Source organism: Athene noctua, chromosome 2 (assembly GCF_965140245.1).
Source record: "Athene noctua chromosome 2, bAthNoc1.hap1.1, whole genome shotgun sequence".
Taxonomy (NCBI): domain Eukaryota; kingdom Metazoa; phylum Chordata; class Aves; order Strigiformes; family Strigidae; genus Athene; species Athene noctua.
Window position 1 is genome coordinate 3,620,473 of NC_134038.1, and position 15,055 is coordinate 3,635,527.

At 42.5% G+C, this 15,055-nt stretch overlaps 1 protein-coding gene across 14 annotated transcripts in view; it reads left to right on the forward strand.

The window, feature by feature from the left end:
* Positions 1-15,055, forward strand: part of TSNARE1 (t-SNARE domain containing 1) — a 533,649-nt gene that overhangs the window by 222,733 nt on the left and 295,861 nt on the right. For all 14 annotated transcript variants that reach the window (XM_074898355.1, XM_074898350.1, XM_074898344.1 and 11 more), the window contains one exon: positions 13,026-13,116. In XM_074898355.1, coding sequence (XP_074754456.1) covers positions 13,026-13,116 — 91 coding nt within the window. The remainder of the gene's footprint in view (positions 1-13,025; positions 13,117-15,055) is intronic.

Genomic DNA, 15,055 nt, shown 5'->3' on the forward strand with positions numbered 1-15,055 from the left:
AGTTGGAAAGAGTCCTAAAAATAGACCCAAGAACTAGTTTGGGATAACTGGTTGATTTGATGACAGTTAAAGATTTAACACCAGATGATAATGAGTCCCATTTGGGATAACATCAAAATGGTCTAGAAACCAGTATATCAGAGGTGCCGGGTCCCCCAAAAGTCAAGAGGCTTAATGAATGTGGCAGTACTGTCTGGCAGCAAATCCAGGATTAAAGGTACAAGGACAGGAGATGTGTTTCTTTTCAGCATGGGAGAGTCTATTTCCTAATCTAATGGATTATCCTCACCCTTTAATTTTAATAGTTTTATTTAAACAACTATGGGATTATTAATTCAGATAACTCAAAAGCTGTCCAGGAGTTTGGAGTTGGTATGTGCCTCCTGGTTGTACCACAGAGCACCTGATAGATTTGAGTTAGCTGGAAAACACGTAGGAGGGAAAAATATTTTTTCTGCTCCTTATAAGCAAAGCCAGCATCATTTACTCAAGGTCTCGTGTCCCTGAAGTTCTCCAGATATTCATTGTACTCCAGAAGTCAGTTTTCAGCTGAACAAACTCTTCTGTCCATTTGGGAAAAAAAAAAAAAGGGGGGGGGGGAAATTCTATTTAGGATGTCTCTCCTTAGCTTCTTGCATTTCAGTCTGACACTGTTTTGATGTAAGATCCTTTTATTTTAAAAGGAAAGGTCAGTCACATGCTCCAGTAACACCTCTCCTGTGGTGCGTTGGGCCTTTAATGGATATTGCTGCTGTATTCGTTTCAGTAACTTGTCAGCTGGATCCATGTGCTCAACCTTTTGGCAGCTCTTGCATAAACCTGACGCACTTACCATTTTGTATGAAAGTCTGTTTTTAAGCACTAAGACTGAACGAAAACATGTTTGGGCTGATTTGTCTGCTTTTACGGTGCACTTAGTGCGACTTCCTCTGTTTTCTTTTACTTTTGTGTCCCCACCTGCACAAATGCAATGTGATTTTTCAAAACATGATCGTAAATATATAATTTCCTAGCTTAGTTACATTTACAATAGCTTGCACTGAAGCAAGGCAGCAGAGAATCAGTCCCTGGATTATTTTATTCTTCACATAAGCCTCGATTCAGGGAGAGGAGAAATGTTATTGATCTTTCATCAGGTAATTTTCTTCTTTCAAGTACCTGCATTGGACTCTTAACAACAGTTCTTAAGCTGAATCCATTTTCTCCCTAGAGAACAAATTTGCTATCAGCAGCAGAGGTTTCTGATAACGGGACTTACAGTTTCACATTTTAATGGATTGGAACAATTGGATATTTCCATTGTCCCTCACTGTAAACAGAGAGTTGCTGCATCTGAGTTCATTATATGCTTGGTCCATTGCTTTCTGCCAGCAGAAGAAGATAGTCTTGCCTTACCTGAAACAAACCTCAGAGCCTCTTGATTTATAATGAACTTCCTCAAATCTTTCATTCTGTTTGTGTATCCTTCTATTAAATATTTGTAGCCCATTCTTACTAGAGAAGTATCTCTTTGACGTTTAATTTTTTGGACCACCGGCAGCGCATTTTAATTGTTGCTCTCCCTCTGGAGGTACACGTCCTGCTGGCCACAGCCAAAGACTCTCTGTCATGGACCGTGGATGGTGATTTGCAAAATTCCTGTAATAGCGATGCCTTTTGGGTGCTAGTGCAAAATTTATTGCCCCACAAAAGGGGGGCGGGGGTGTCTTCATTCACATGGCTGCTCTTGCGGGTGTTTTATTGGCCAATAAAACGCCTCGTGTTTTTGTAATCTAACTGCTAGGCTGCTTTATGATCTGAAATCAGCTGGAGGGTGGTGGGGAGGAGCGACTTGTGGTACATTGGGAATTACACGTTATTGTCATCTCAGAGTCTGAAGGATCTTTAAATTGATGAAATGTGGGGCTGATGAGCAGAGAAGCTTCACCAGTAGCATTTCTTTTAAGATTTTGTCTCTTTTTCTGAAACTTAATCATTCCTAAAAAGAGACAGAGACATCTTTCTGCCTGCTAAATTAAAATGTTGCTAGAAAGGCAATGCAAGGCAGAGCGAAACGTAAGTTGAATGGAAAAGACAATGAAGGAAATAGGAAGAAAAGTATTTAGAGATCAAGAACTACATTTTGAGTGTATTGCACTCCGTGCAGGATAAATATATTAATTTCTCTTGCACTTCACAGCTTGCCCTTATGTTCAGAAAGCTGAAGAGATGTCAGATGTAAAGAGGTATATGAAGTATATGGGATAGAGCAATAGGTGGTAAGTAGGCTGCTGAGATCCATTTCTCTTCCCAGCACAATTCCTTTTAGTCATCTCCGTGCTTTTTGAGAACGAAGTGCAATATGAAAACAAATAAAGCCACAACAAAAAATCCTTCTCTCAAGCAAACATATTTTAAAGCTGTTTTCTGCCCTGTATTATTTTTAGTTTTTTCTTTTATCCTCTCTCTTGCTTAAAAAAAAAAAAAAAAAAAAACAAGAAAAAATAGATCTTGGCATAAATGCCTCAAGGGAATGTGTTCAGAAAGCGCCAGCACTGTTACCAACTTCAACTTCTACGCTTCACTTTGTACTTTAAAAAGACTCTTTCCTCCAGCTGGCTTCCCTGTCTGCTTACCACTGTACTACCAAATCCCTTCTAGGACAGGAGCAGGAGGAGAGGGTGAAAACAAGACCACGTTGTGCAGCACTTAAGGCTACTGCCTTTGTTCTTGCTGGGGAGTTGATGGAGCTGGTCACAAAGGTAAAACATAGCCAGTATCAGCAAAAATGCCTTTAGTTAGGGCAGAGGTTCCCAGTCCATGGTACGTGAAGCAGACAGATGTCATACTGAGGAGCTACTGCCTGAAATGCCAGGGTTTCAACCCCAAGCCCCACATTAAGGTTGACATGTGGGTGATTCCCACAGCCCTTCCCAAAGGGGGGTGAGTTTCCCTTTAGGCTTCCCTCCAGGGTGGGGCGGCCTTGCAGACAGAGCCATTGGGTCAGTGAGCCCCAGGGGTCCCGCAGTGAGTAACCCAAGGTCAGGTGTCCACTGAGGGGTAACATCTGGGATACCCTTGGCAGGAGGGGCAGTGTCTGTGTGTGAGGGGGATGTCCTGTGCAGAGTTCCCTGTTGGGGAAGGACCTCCCGCCTCCCTGGGACTGGGCTCCACTCAGGTCTGGCTTTTGTAAACGTGGGCTGTGTAGGGATTCAGTGTGTGGCTTCCTTGGTCTGATGTGTTTGGCTGGTTGACCTGGTTGTCTCCCGTCCCTTCTATGGGAGACTGCATTTCACTGGTTATCCCACCCATTGTTGGTTGTGTGGTGTCGTTGTTGGGGTCAGTGGCATTGATGTTGATTCTGTATAACCTGACTGACTTGTTTGTACCCCCAGCGCTCACCCATGGACTGACCCTTTTGTATCAAATACAATTTGGTTATTGGTTCATCTTTATGCTGGCTGAGTCCTTTATGCTAGGCCTGATAATTGGCAAAACACTGCCTTGGGAAGGAGCTGTGAAGGTAATGTTTGCAGCTTCCCATTCTGATCCCAGTATCATTGTATCAGGGAGGTTCGGAGCTATGCTTCTGGCTCAGAGCATGTGTAAAAAATGGGATGAATTTTAGGTGGGTGAAGAGGTGGTTTAGGCATCCTGTATCAGAGGAGATATTGAGGACCCGAGTGAGGAGTTCTGATCCCTTGGTCTTGGTTGCTGGAGTTGTGCAGGTGAAGGGTGTGAGTGGCCATGCAGTAAGGCAGGAGATAGGTCCTAGCTCAGGGGATGGGGTTGGGGTTATGTTTTGGCAATACATGGATTTGTGATAAGGCATAGGAATTTAGAGAGATGAATAAATAGTGGAAGTAGAGTCATAAACTCTTGATGTTCAGTTGGTTTTTTGATTTAGGAGTTGGATAACATGAGGGTGGTGTCTTGTTTTGGTGGAGTGCGTGTTGTTGGGTGTGTGGAAATGAACAGAAACTTCAGTTCCTTTTCTGTAGGACATGTAGGAGTGATGATTGAGACCAGGAAGGTGAGATGGAGGGACAGAAAGTTCTGCTTGTGTACTGTGTGATACATGAGAAGTCCAGAAGATGCTTATCTAGTTAGAAGGATATGGTCTCACTGCACATGGACTCTACAGATCAGCCATGTTTGAAGTAGGCTTGTTTGGGAAGATGTATTGAAATCCCACATGACCAAACCCAAAATTGTCATGTCTTATCTGAATGGAATTTCCAGGTGGAAAAGAAAGAGATGTCAAGAGAAACGCAGGCTGTGGGATACGTGGACATCTATCTTGGAAGCCAAAAGCTATGCCAGTGCCTCTGCCAATGACAGTACTGCATTAAATTCAAATAGATCAGAAATTTGCTAAATGCTTGTTTCCTTTGCATGGTACTTCACTGTTAGTGGATTATGCATCTGTCTGCAACATCTGTCGTAAATGCCAGTCAATTTTCTTTGTCCAGACAGCTTAACTAATTGATATTTACGGTGCAACGTTTACTAACATCAGTATGATACTTATGAAGGCTTTCTTCAGTGCCTATAAGGTGAATTTCTAACAAACCTGATGTCTCACTGCCTTTCAGTGCTGTTCTTTTGAAATAGTGTCTTCACATTACCTGTTAAGAAAATCAACATATATCAAACCTTCCTCTCTCTGCTCTATGAGCTTTATTGTGACATGTCCTTGATTTGTCATCCTGGGATGGGGTGGGGGGTGTGTCAGTGTGACTTCATCAGATGTGTTTCATTTGCTGCTTCCTTCTGAGACCCGTAGCACCCGATTCCTGCCATGGTTGAACGTGAAGCCTTTGTGTTTGGGCCCTTCTGCAATGCTTCTTGGGTGTTTGACTCTTGATTCTTAAAGCGGAGCTTCTCAGAGATGATAAACCACCTGGTTTTCACTTTAGAGTGCAAGAATTGGTTGGTCACTGCCTTTTTAGATTTCTTGCTAGTCCAAGGGTAGACATTTTTCATAGGTTTGTAAAGACAGCCTGTTTGCTACACATTGACAATTTCAGTGGTACAGTCGCTCCTAATGCCTTTTCTTTCTCACTTCGATCCCGATTGAGGAACTGGGTTTAGGCACATCACTTAATTTAAGTATACACATAGGAACATTTCTGCTTTAATACCCCTAAGTAGAAGTACACAAACAACAACAACCTGAAATGTGTCTTGAGCTGTTTGTTTGCCTTTTTTTTTTTTCTCGCTTCACAAAATAACTAAACACCTCACAGTTGTTTGAATGAAATGGATTCATTTTTCAATAAAATTGCCTGGCTTTAAGTGAAGTTGGCTTTTGTTTTAAATGAAGTATGTATTTGCTGGGGTGAAAATGCCTATGTCTCAGAAATTTGTGTGATTTATCCCCTTTTTGCAGATGTTTGCTCTGGATGTTCTTGCCACCAAAAAATTTGGTGGCAAGAAAATGCATGAAACAGCAAAAGCAACTTTTGAAATCAGAATAAAGCTTCAATAAATCTACATCTCTGTTCACCAAAACTTTTCATATGCCAAGGTGCAAAGCGCTGGCTCTTTTATTAATGATGGTTTCAGTGTAGTTTCTCAAGGAGAGCTAAAGCCATCGATCACGCATTCACATCAGTAAAGTGCCTTTCATCTTTCCTTTTCACAGTGCCATACTGAGTATTAAATGCACATTAAATACTAAAACCAAGAGAACAAGTGTGGGGAGGATAATAGGCTAAATTAATCTGGAGTGCAATTTATCCTCTGTTCATTTCTCCCTCTTTCCTACGTGTGTGTGTGTAGGACACATTCTTGCACACTCGTGCCCCCGCACTCACTCATCAGGTCTATCCAGATTGCTTCACTGGTTGGGACTGGTGCCTACCGTGAAGGGGATGTATTGCCATATCATTGGTAACATGACAGCGTGTCATATTATTAAAAAAAAAACCCAAACATCCAGCAATGACAGAAAACCTGATGTAGTGTGAACACCACCTGTGACCCTAAAGCTGTGGAGGACTGATGGCTAGGCAGGGGCATGTAGCTACTGGGGTGAATGTTAGAATACAATAAGTAGGACTGCCATCTCCTGCAGTGACTTTCACAGGGGGCCACGCCTGTAGCCTCCTCCCCTGCCACCAAAAACTCCCTGCCATTCACTCAGACCAGGACAGAGTCGCTGGCTCAGCCCCACACTCAGTAAACTCTTGCCACAGAGCGTTTTATGTCTCAGAAATTCCTAAATAGGGAATAGGAAAACTCCATTTCCGTTATTTATTCTGTTAGGGAATAAATAGGGAAACTTAGTTTCTGATTCTACACTGAAATGCAGGAGCTGATTTCTACAGGAGTATAAATTATGGGGAAAAAAGTATTTCAGCAGATAATGTCAGTCATTTTTTTTTTATTCGCATGAAGTCCTTGGGATTTTGTATATTATTTACTGCATTTTGTGTCTGTAGCTTCCAGCCTGTGTTCTACAACAGACAGGTTATAAGGGGAAGTCCGCATGTATTGAAGTCCACATTCATAGTGTTTCCAAAAAGATTTAGAGGTTAAAACCATGAGACAACATCCATCTCTCTGCACATTTCGGGGAAGGGGGACAGTTTCTAACACCCTTTTGCAGTACATGAAATGTTTTCTGTATTTGTGGATTACATGTAGGACTCAAAGTGTGTAGTTCTCCCTGTCTCACCCTGCAAATTGACTGTCTCCATCAACTCCTGCTAAGAGTCCTAAATGCAGCAACCCTGAGCTTTAGGTGGGCCTAATGCTTCTGAAAAACCTGGAGACATCTCCGATCCAAGCTTCAGCAAAGAGCTGCAGTAAACTACTGGAAGAAAGGCGTGGTAACAACTATATGTACATTGTATGTCACTTAGATGCTTTCTGGTATTGTTGCTTTGGGCTGTGCCACGGAGAATTGCTGCAGGGATACGTCCTGGTAACCTTTCTGTGACAGATGTTAAGCCTTGGTCCACTTGTTAATGCAGAAATTCGAAAGGCGCGACAGAATTAGAAAGCACAAGCAAAGCAATCAGAATAGTCACGGTTTGATGCCATTTATCTTAGGGCGCTAAAAGGATTATCAGGGCAATACCGGAAACATTGGCAAATATTAAGAGCTCACGGAGGGCAGCTGAGGTCCTCGGGCTGGAAAGGGAGGGACCTGCTTGCTTTTTGCAGAAATCCAGTGCAAGAAGTTGGTCTACTTCTGTACAACCTAAATTGCAAGAATCGTTAAAAAGAAATGAGCAGTTTATCAGCACCTAGAGGGGGAGGAAAAAAAAGACTATCATAATCAGTAAGCACCAAGGTTCATCAAAATGAAATTACGGTGAATTAAAACAATTTCTGTCTCTGATAAGCTAAGAGGCTTACTGGATAATGAGAGAGGGAGGTGTAATATAGCTCAGTGCTAGCAAGGCATTTACAAAGGATCCAAGGGGCTCTTTTATTAGGAAATAAAGTGAAACTTGTCAAATTAAAACTTGGGAATAGTTTGGGTGGGAGAAGGAAAAATAACTTGAGAGGTGACTAATGGCAGTGACATTGTTAAGCTGCTTCCCGTGGGGTCCTGTTTTGAGTGCTCTGAGCTGTCAGTAATGACTTGACAGATGGAGGCTGAGGCGATGCTGAACTAATCTGTAGGTGATGCGGGGTTAAGAGGGGGTCTTATCTACTGTCCTGGAGATAATTTAGTTGAAAAACACAAACCTGAATTTCTGGTATCAGGTCAATGGGTAACCAGCTGCTTGCAATGGCTGGTCAAATTCTGTAGGGGACTAAGCGTTCTCCTTATTTTAGTAATAACTGTTTCTTAGGTTTTTATTACTTATTTTTAAGACGCAATGCAAAAAAAAGAAAAAAAGTGCCTGATAGATATTGAATCTACCATGGAAATTTTTGCCAAGGTTTGCATTTCTGTGATGAAATCTGTGAGCACTGCTATCTGACTACAGTTCATATGTTCTGATCCAGGACCGCTGAACGATGTAGCTGCTCATCTCTAGCCCTGTTAGTCCCTAGAGGTGGAACAGCACCCATGCCAGGTGGATTTGAAATACCTTCCCTTCTCTTCCCACACCACCACAGCCCATCCCCTAAGCTCCCTAAAGAAAAAGAGCGCCACATCTCCTAATACTTTCAAGTGACAGGCAAATTGGAAATCTATGATGCTTTTATTATAGAATATTGTGTGGCTTGAAACTTGGAAGCAGCAGTCCATTTTTCTCCTGACTTTTACTCTGCTGGATGATTTACACCTATGCAAAGGGGTTCGCTGACAGGTCAGAATTAGAGCTCCTATTTTGCTCTGTTGTAAATGATTCCTCAGCATGCACAATCAGGTCCTAAAGAAGAAAGGGAAAAAAAAAAAAGAGTTGCAAGTTTCAGTCTGAAGCTGGAACAAGTAGATTTAGCCTTTCCTCTGGAACTGTAACGGTACAGTAAAGATACTTTAGGGCTTGGTGAAACAACCTTTCCTCTTAGCACATCTTTCTACTTTGTTTACATCTGCAATAAATACTTATAAATGAGAGATGCCCACTGCGTTCATCGTGCGGAAGCAGAGCCAGCAGCCCTAGGGGATGAGGTGTGGGGCTGTCTATGGGAAGTAAGTTATAGCAGTCTAATGTAGCATGAGTTTCCATCCTATAGATAAGTGTTTGCTAATACAGCTGTTCAACACATCAGCCTGGATCATCGGTTTCTGGAAACACCCTTAGCTCTGCTGTAGGATCCTCCTGGCTGGGTGGGAGACACCCGAAGTGGTGGGCTACCACCGAAGGGTGGGTTCCTCTGCAGTGCCTTTAGAGGTGCCCCTCTCCACAGACCATAAAGGACCTCCGTTGGCTTTGCTCTGAAGTTAAGCATCTTGATTAGGTGGAGAAAGGGGAATAGGAGCCTCAGGGACTAAGTACCCCTTGCTTCTCCATGGCTGTTCCTGTGAGCAATGCATAAAGTTTTATATTCAGGTGTTTATAGTTTGCTGAGGCCTGTTGTCAGCTCCCACAGCTATCAGTCCTTCAAAAAATCCATCTCACAGACAGGGAAGAGATTGGATAAAGTGCTTACGGTGCGAACAATTCCCTTATGCATACTCGATGAGGGGACGCTGAGGGGAGACCTCCTGGCCCTCTGCAACTCCCTGCCAGGAGGGGGCAGAGAGGGGGGATGAGTCTCTGGAGCCAAGGAGCCAGCGCCAGGCCCCGAGGGAATGGCCTCAAGCTGCCCAGGGCAGGGTCAGGCTGGCTCTGAGGAAGGATTTCTGTGCAGAAGGGGCTGTTGGGCGTTAGAATGGGCTGCCCAGGGCAGGGGGGAGTCCCCGGGATCCCTGGAGGGGTTGAAGAGTCAGGCTGAGCCAGCGCTGAGGGATCTGGGGGAGTTGGGAACGGTCAGGGTGAGGTCAATGGTTGGACTGGAGGATCTTCAACGTCCTTTCCAACTTAGATGATTCTGTGATTCTGCCCTATGTATTTATGTTTCCAGCAACAGTGGAATTTATATGAATGCTGATACACAACCTATTTCTACTTAAGGCACAGATCATGCACCTCAGTGCTCCGCTTCACATACTATAATTTTACCTCTTTTTGTACAAGAAAACTGCAGTAAGCATTACAGCGGCTGTGCAAAAGACAAGTATATGGTTTAAGTTATGCTGAGCTGCCTGACTTAACTGTAGCCAAACCTGCTTGACCACCCAGCTCTTAAATGCATACAACTACTCCATTGCTATGCAGTTGTGCTGTGCCAAAGGGGTTACTAAATCTAATGAAGTTTAAGCCAGTAAAGATACCTTTGATCTGTAGGTGGAAAGCTTGTTGTTCTTATATTAGGGATCAGGTGAAAGCGAAGTAAGCCATATCCTGTATTACAAATGAAAATGCCTTTCTCCTGCTGGAACTAGAAAACAAAGTTCTTTGGGATTATTGTGAATGGCAGCAGATAGGGTGAGGTGGAGATGCCTTTTCCTTGTTGGTCTTTGCTGTTGCATTTGGGGTCTGATTATTTTTTCTTGACTTGGTCATTCATCAAGTGTCTCAAAGAAATAGTGCAAACAGTAGTTAAGCTCCTTCATTCTGTCCCTGCGGAGAAAGGAGGCAGCCGTTGTAGCATCTGGCTCTTTGCTACGCTCATTTTAAAACTAGATAAATAAATTAGAGATAAGATCGTTCAGAGAACAAACTATAAGCAGCTGCGTGCTGCGGTTTATGGATTTGGTGGTCTGAACTTCTCTGGTAAAGCAAATAGCAGCCATAGGAATCTCTCGGGCAGCAGTGTGGCATCTCTTGTCCTATTGAGTGCATTGTCTTTGCAATCTTTGTGCACACAGAAATGCACAGCGGGAGATGTGATTCTTCCTAAGAGATGCCCTTTTTGTTTTTACTCTAGGGGTGCTTATTTTCAGAGTAGTGCTGTAGACAGATAAGTCTTTTACAGTGTTTATATTTTAGGTACTCAGTATCTCCACAGACTGAGTATGTAACTTACTGTTGTGTGGAGGACTTTTTCAGAAGGAAATTTTATTCATCAGAGACACCCCTTTAATTAACTTCCACACTTCCATGGGGAGAGAAATATAAAGAAAAATAATAACAATAATAATGACATAACTTGTTACCGTTACATATTAAAATAAATGCTACAGGGAGTGGAGTTTCGATGTCTCTTTTTTAATGAAGATCTTAGTAGCGTTTAATGTAAATTAAGTATAATCATTGTCTGATTCCTGAGCATATCTCTGAGGACGAAGAGTTAGAAGTTCATTGTGCTGACAACATAGTGGGAAGTGCCAAAATCAAGCACCAGCATGTTGGTTAAAGTGCATTTTGAATGAAGAAGTGAAAGGCAGAAATTTTATTTTCTGTACTCCCGCTCCTAGTTATTTTGCAGCAGTTCAGTGCAAAGTTTGTGCAAGGCATGGATTTATTACATAAGATATCTAACATAAAATTTACATTAGAATGCAAATGAAGGAGACTTTATTTAACTTTAGAGATTGGGAAGGATCAGATGCATGAGCCTAACAAGCCATTTTGCTTTGGGGATGGGGAATTGCTGGTATCTAAATCCCTGACTCGTTCTGTGGGCAGATAATTTAATGAGGTCTGCAAAATGACTGGACGTCATCTCCAGCATCTTGCATTACATTAAGACAAATTAGTTGTAGAAGTCTCGGGTTTGAAACTGCTATTTATGGAATGCATACACTTGGTGGCAAGATTTACTTGATTAAAAGATTCGGGATGGAGCTAACTGTGTACTCCTCAAGTAGGTGATGTGAGACAAGATTCAATTCCCAGCTTCCTCTCTTGCAATGACAGTGTGAAATACCTGTCTGTGGTAGATATTACCTCTTCCATCTCAAGTTAAAAGTGATGCAATTAGTCAGCTGGTGCAGTGGGTCCTGGGATCATAAATAAATGAAGTGCAATTTGATAAATTAATACAGATACGGCATCTTAATTTATCGAAGGAGAGCTGAGAATGATGAGTTATTGGATCCAGTCTTGACCTCATATGAGATTATTTCCTATATGGTGCCGAAGGAGTCCATGGTTTCTGTGTACCTGTCCGACCCTTAACATACATCTGAGTTACTGTTCTGCACCTGAGAGATGTGATCTTCATGGTATGCTAAGCTTTCGCTTGTATACCCGATAGGTACAATACATAAAATTAAATGTACTTTTATCCTAGGGAGCTTTCCGGCCTGAGCTCTCTGCACAGAGATCTTAGTTAAGTGGAAAACAAACCTGTCAAACTTTGCTATGGAGGTGATTATCACAGTTCGTGAATGCCTATGTCCATCTTCCCTGACCAGGTGGAAACAACAGTCGGTGAAGTGCTTGTTGAGAGGTCTCAATTTATTTGTAGTTAAGGTTGCAGTTGGTAAAGACTGTTTAGGGGCTGGCCTTGTTCCTCAAAGGAGGAGCTGAAAGACTTGACATAAGTCTTGAAAGAGCTGGTCTTCATCAGTACTGACAGAGAATTAGGAAGGAGCTGTAAAGCCAGTTCAAGCCATGGGTCTTCAGGACAGAGGGGCCGTAAATAGTAATATCTTAATATTTTTTAATCAAAAAACTTCCGTTTAATTCACATCCTGCCCACCCTGAAAAAAGCGCACTGACAACTGACAGTACAACCATGGCTCGAATGTGTCCTCTAAGGGAGGAAAAAAAGAGATAATTTTCTCCAGGTCATTCTTGAGTCTTTCTAGAGGCTTTGACTGAAGCGTTACGGAAAACCACCCCTTTCTGACTAAAAAGATACGACGTGCTCCCTGGGGAAGCTTAGAGGCTGAAAATGCCCTGTTGACCTTATAAAGCTTGAGAATTACTGTACTGAGCTAATAAATACCTTTGGGCAGCATTTATGTCTCTTCCCCCTACTTTGTGTGGTCCTGAACAGCAAAGCCAGCAACCAGTACTTACAAGAAATAATTGTACTGGAATTTGGGATGTAAAGGAGAGGGACAACCATGACTGGAGAGGGGATTGGTTTGGCTCTTGTCTGCCTGTTTCAGTGCTCCTAAAGCAGCACTGCACCTTCACGGTGCTTTCCTGAAGATACTCTCATTAGTAGGTAGATGACCATAATAAGTAAATTTGTCCTGCTCAATTTCTGTCTCTTCAGATTTCTCTTCTGAGTATAAAATTTACCTGGGCAAGCCATCAGGTAACTCCCCAGTCCCATCTCTTTTACCTACACAACTTTCTTTGGACAATTTTAGTTGCAATACCAACCAGCTGTGATGGCCTCCTTTCCTGTCCACCTCCTATTTTCACCTTATCATCCCCTACTGACTTTGCAGGTCCACAGCCATTGTCTCTTGGCTGATCACAGGAAGAACATTTCGGGCAGCTCCTTGCTAGTATTTCCTGCAGCCTTCTGGCTGCCATTGCTGGTCAAGACCCGGTACTCACAAAGTCCTACCGTGGCTCCATGTTTTTGTGTGTTGTGTTGTCTCAATTGCTCTGCAGCTTGATAAATTTTTGTGTCTCATTATGCAATTAATTTCAATTGCAACTGCCATCATCTCTTCTCTTCTGCAGGCACGCAACCCAGCAGGAGACTAATAAAACCATCACGACTAGCACCAAAGCTATCAAGCAGCTGTCTGAGGTTGTCAGAGGTTCATCCAGGGTATGTGTCATTCAAGATGCTGTTTGGGGAGAGAGCAGGGGGTCTTATGGAGGGAGGAATAATGAAAAAATAAGTGGTAGTGGGGGTTTTAAAGATGTTGAGCTCCATGTCTTGTTGTAACTTTATTTTCTGTTGTGCAATAAGCATAGCTTGCATTTATAAATGACCAGTGGGAAAACAGCTGCAGAAAACAGTTCTTCTCCCCAAGCTAGATCATGTGGAATTGGAACTTAAGAACTTCACAACAAAGCCTTGACTAGCTCCCACCTGTCTCGGGGTCTCACTCAGTTTGGGTGAAAATACTACAGAAATCATCTAGCTTCACGTGAATTTGGCACTGGTTAAAGACTCAGTTGTGCAAGGGGTGCACTGGGTGCAGAGGAGTTTGAAAGTGTGCCAAAGTGTCCAGAAAGGGCAAATCAGTGGAATATGTCGGGATATGACATCGATTCAGTGCTGTATGCTAATGTGAAGGATAGGTAACTGCTGGCTGTGGCCAGATCAGAGCAGGACTTAGAGTTTACACCACAACAACCCCATCTGTTGTGTGGAAGAGACTGGTCTTCTGTCATCAGCAGTTTCAATTCACACGAACATTGTTGTCACAGAGATAATGAGGGATCCCCATCCCTTGATCCCTAGTGCAATGCTTGGACAAACAGAAGGTTTCTGACCTTCCCACAAAAACTACACCCCATATGTTCCCGCTGACTTTGGCCTGTGGTGTGCATTGTGGGGAAGAACAAGAAGCATACTGTGGGGGGCAAACCCCAGCTGGTGTGGGAGTTGAGGAGAAGTTTCACCCACATAACAGGTGGGTGAAACTTCTCCAACTTCTCCTCAAAGTTGAAAGTTGATTTCAGTAACTGAAATGAGAATCAGGACCATTCTTTTCTACTTGATTCTGCCTAGCAGTTCTCTGTTACATTCTTGCTTCCAGCATCCATATAGTTTCTAGGTCAGGAACTTACCTGAATTGATGTTTTATTCTCACTCTCTTCCTGCCATTTTCCAAAGTGCTTTATTACTTCAACTCTGTTCTCACTGTCCTTCCACCTAGAAAAAAAACCCTGCTCTAAACACACAACTCATCTCTGTCCAAGTGTTTTTTACAGCCTGGATTTATGTCACTTGCCAACAGGCATATGAGAGAAGGATTTAAGAGCTGAACCACTCCAGGCTACCTTTGTAACCTGAGGAGGACTAGGTGCAATTCAGCCCTCCTAAATAAAAAATAAAAATAGATGTTGTTCTACTCCAGAGGATGGGGAGGGCAGCCTGGAATGTCCGTTGTCCATCCATAGACATCAACCTTATGCAAGCATCAACCTTAATACTTTGATCTTTTTTAACAAGTTGCTTTGATTAGTGATGGACTACAAGGACTATTTTTTTTTCTTTTTTCTTGCATACTCTGAGAATAGTTACGTCAGAACTTGATGAAACAGAAGTTGCTTTCTTGGACATATGGGGATCTGGGCTTTTTTTGTGCTGATCTCCTGGCTTCATTTTGTGAAATAAATTAGGTCTAAAGAGGAATCAGGCAAGGTCACGTTAAACCCAATTATATTGCCACACAAGATTGTCATTCTTTGCCCTTGAAGCCCAGTGTGGTGTCCATGGGGATTCTCAGGACGATAGCTTTTACTGCCATGGGGAGAAAAATTGCTAAGTTAAAGGGAGAATATTTAAGAGCTGAAGGAAATAGACACGCGAACAATTACAGTGATGCGAGGAATAAACTTGCAGCTCTATATTAGCGTCACATAATAACTTTTTCTGCTCCCTGGTCAATTAATTTAACAGATTTTATTTTTTTTAACTCTTCTTTTCTAATAGTGTGCAGTTTAAGTAATTAAACCTACAAATTTGGATATAAAGCCTCTAGCCCTTGTCCCGTATATAGAATAAATAGTTCTGGTGGGTATTGGCTGCTGGT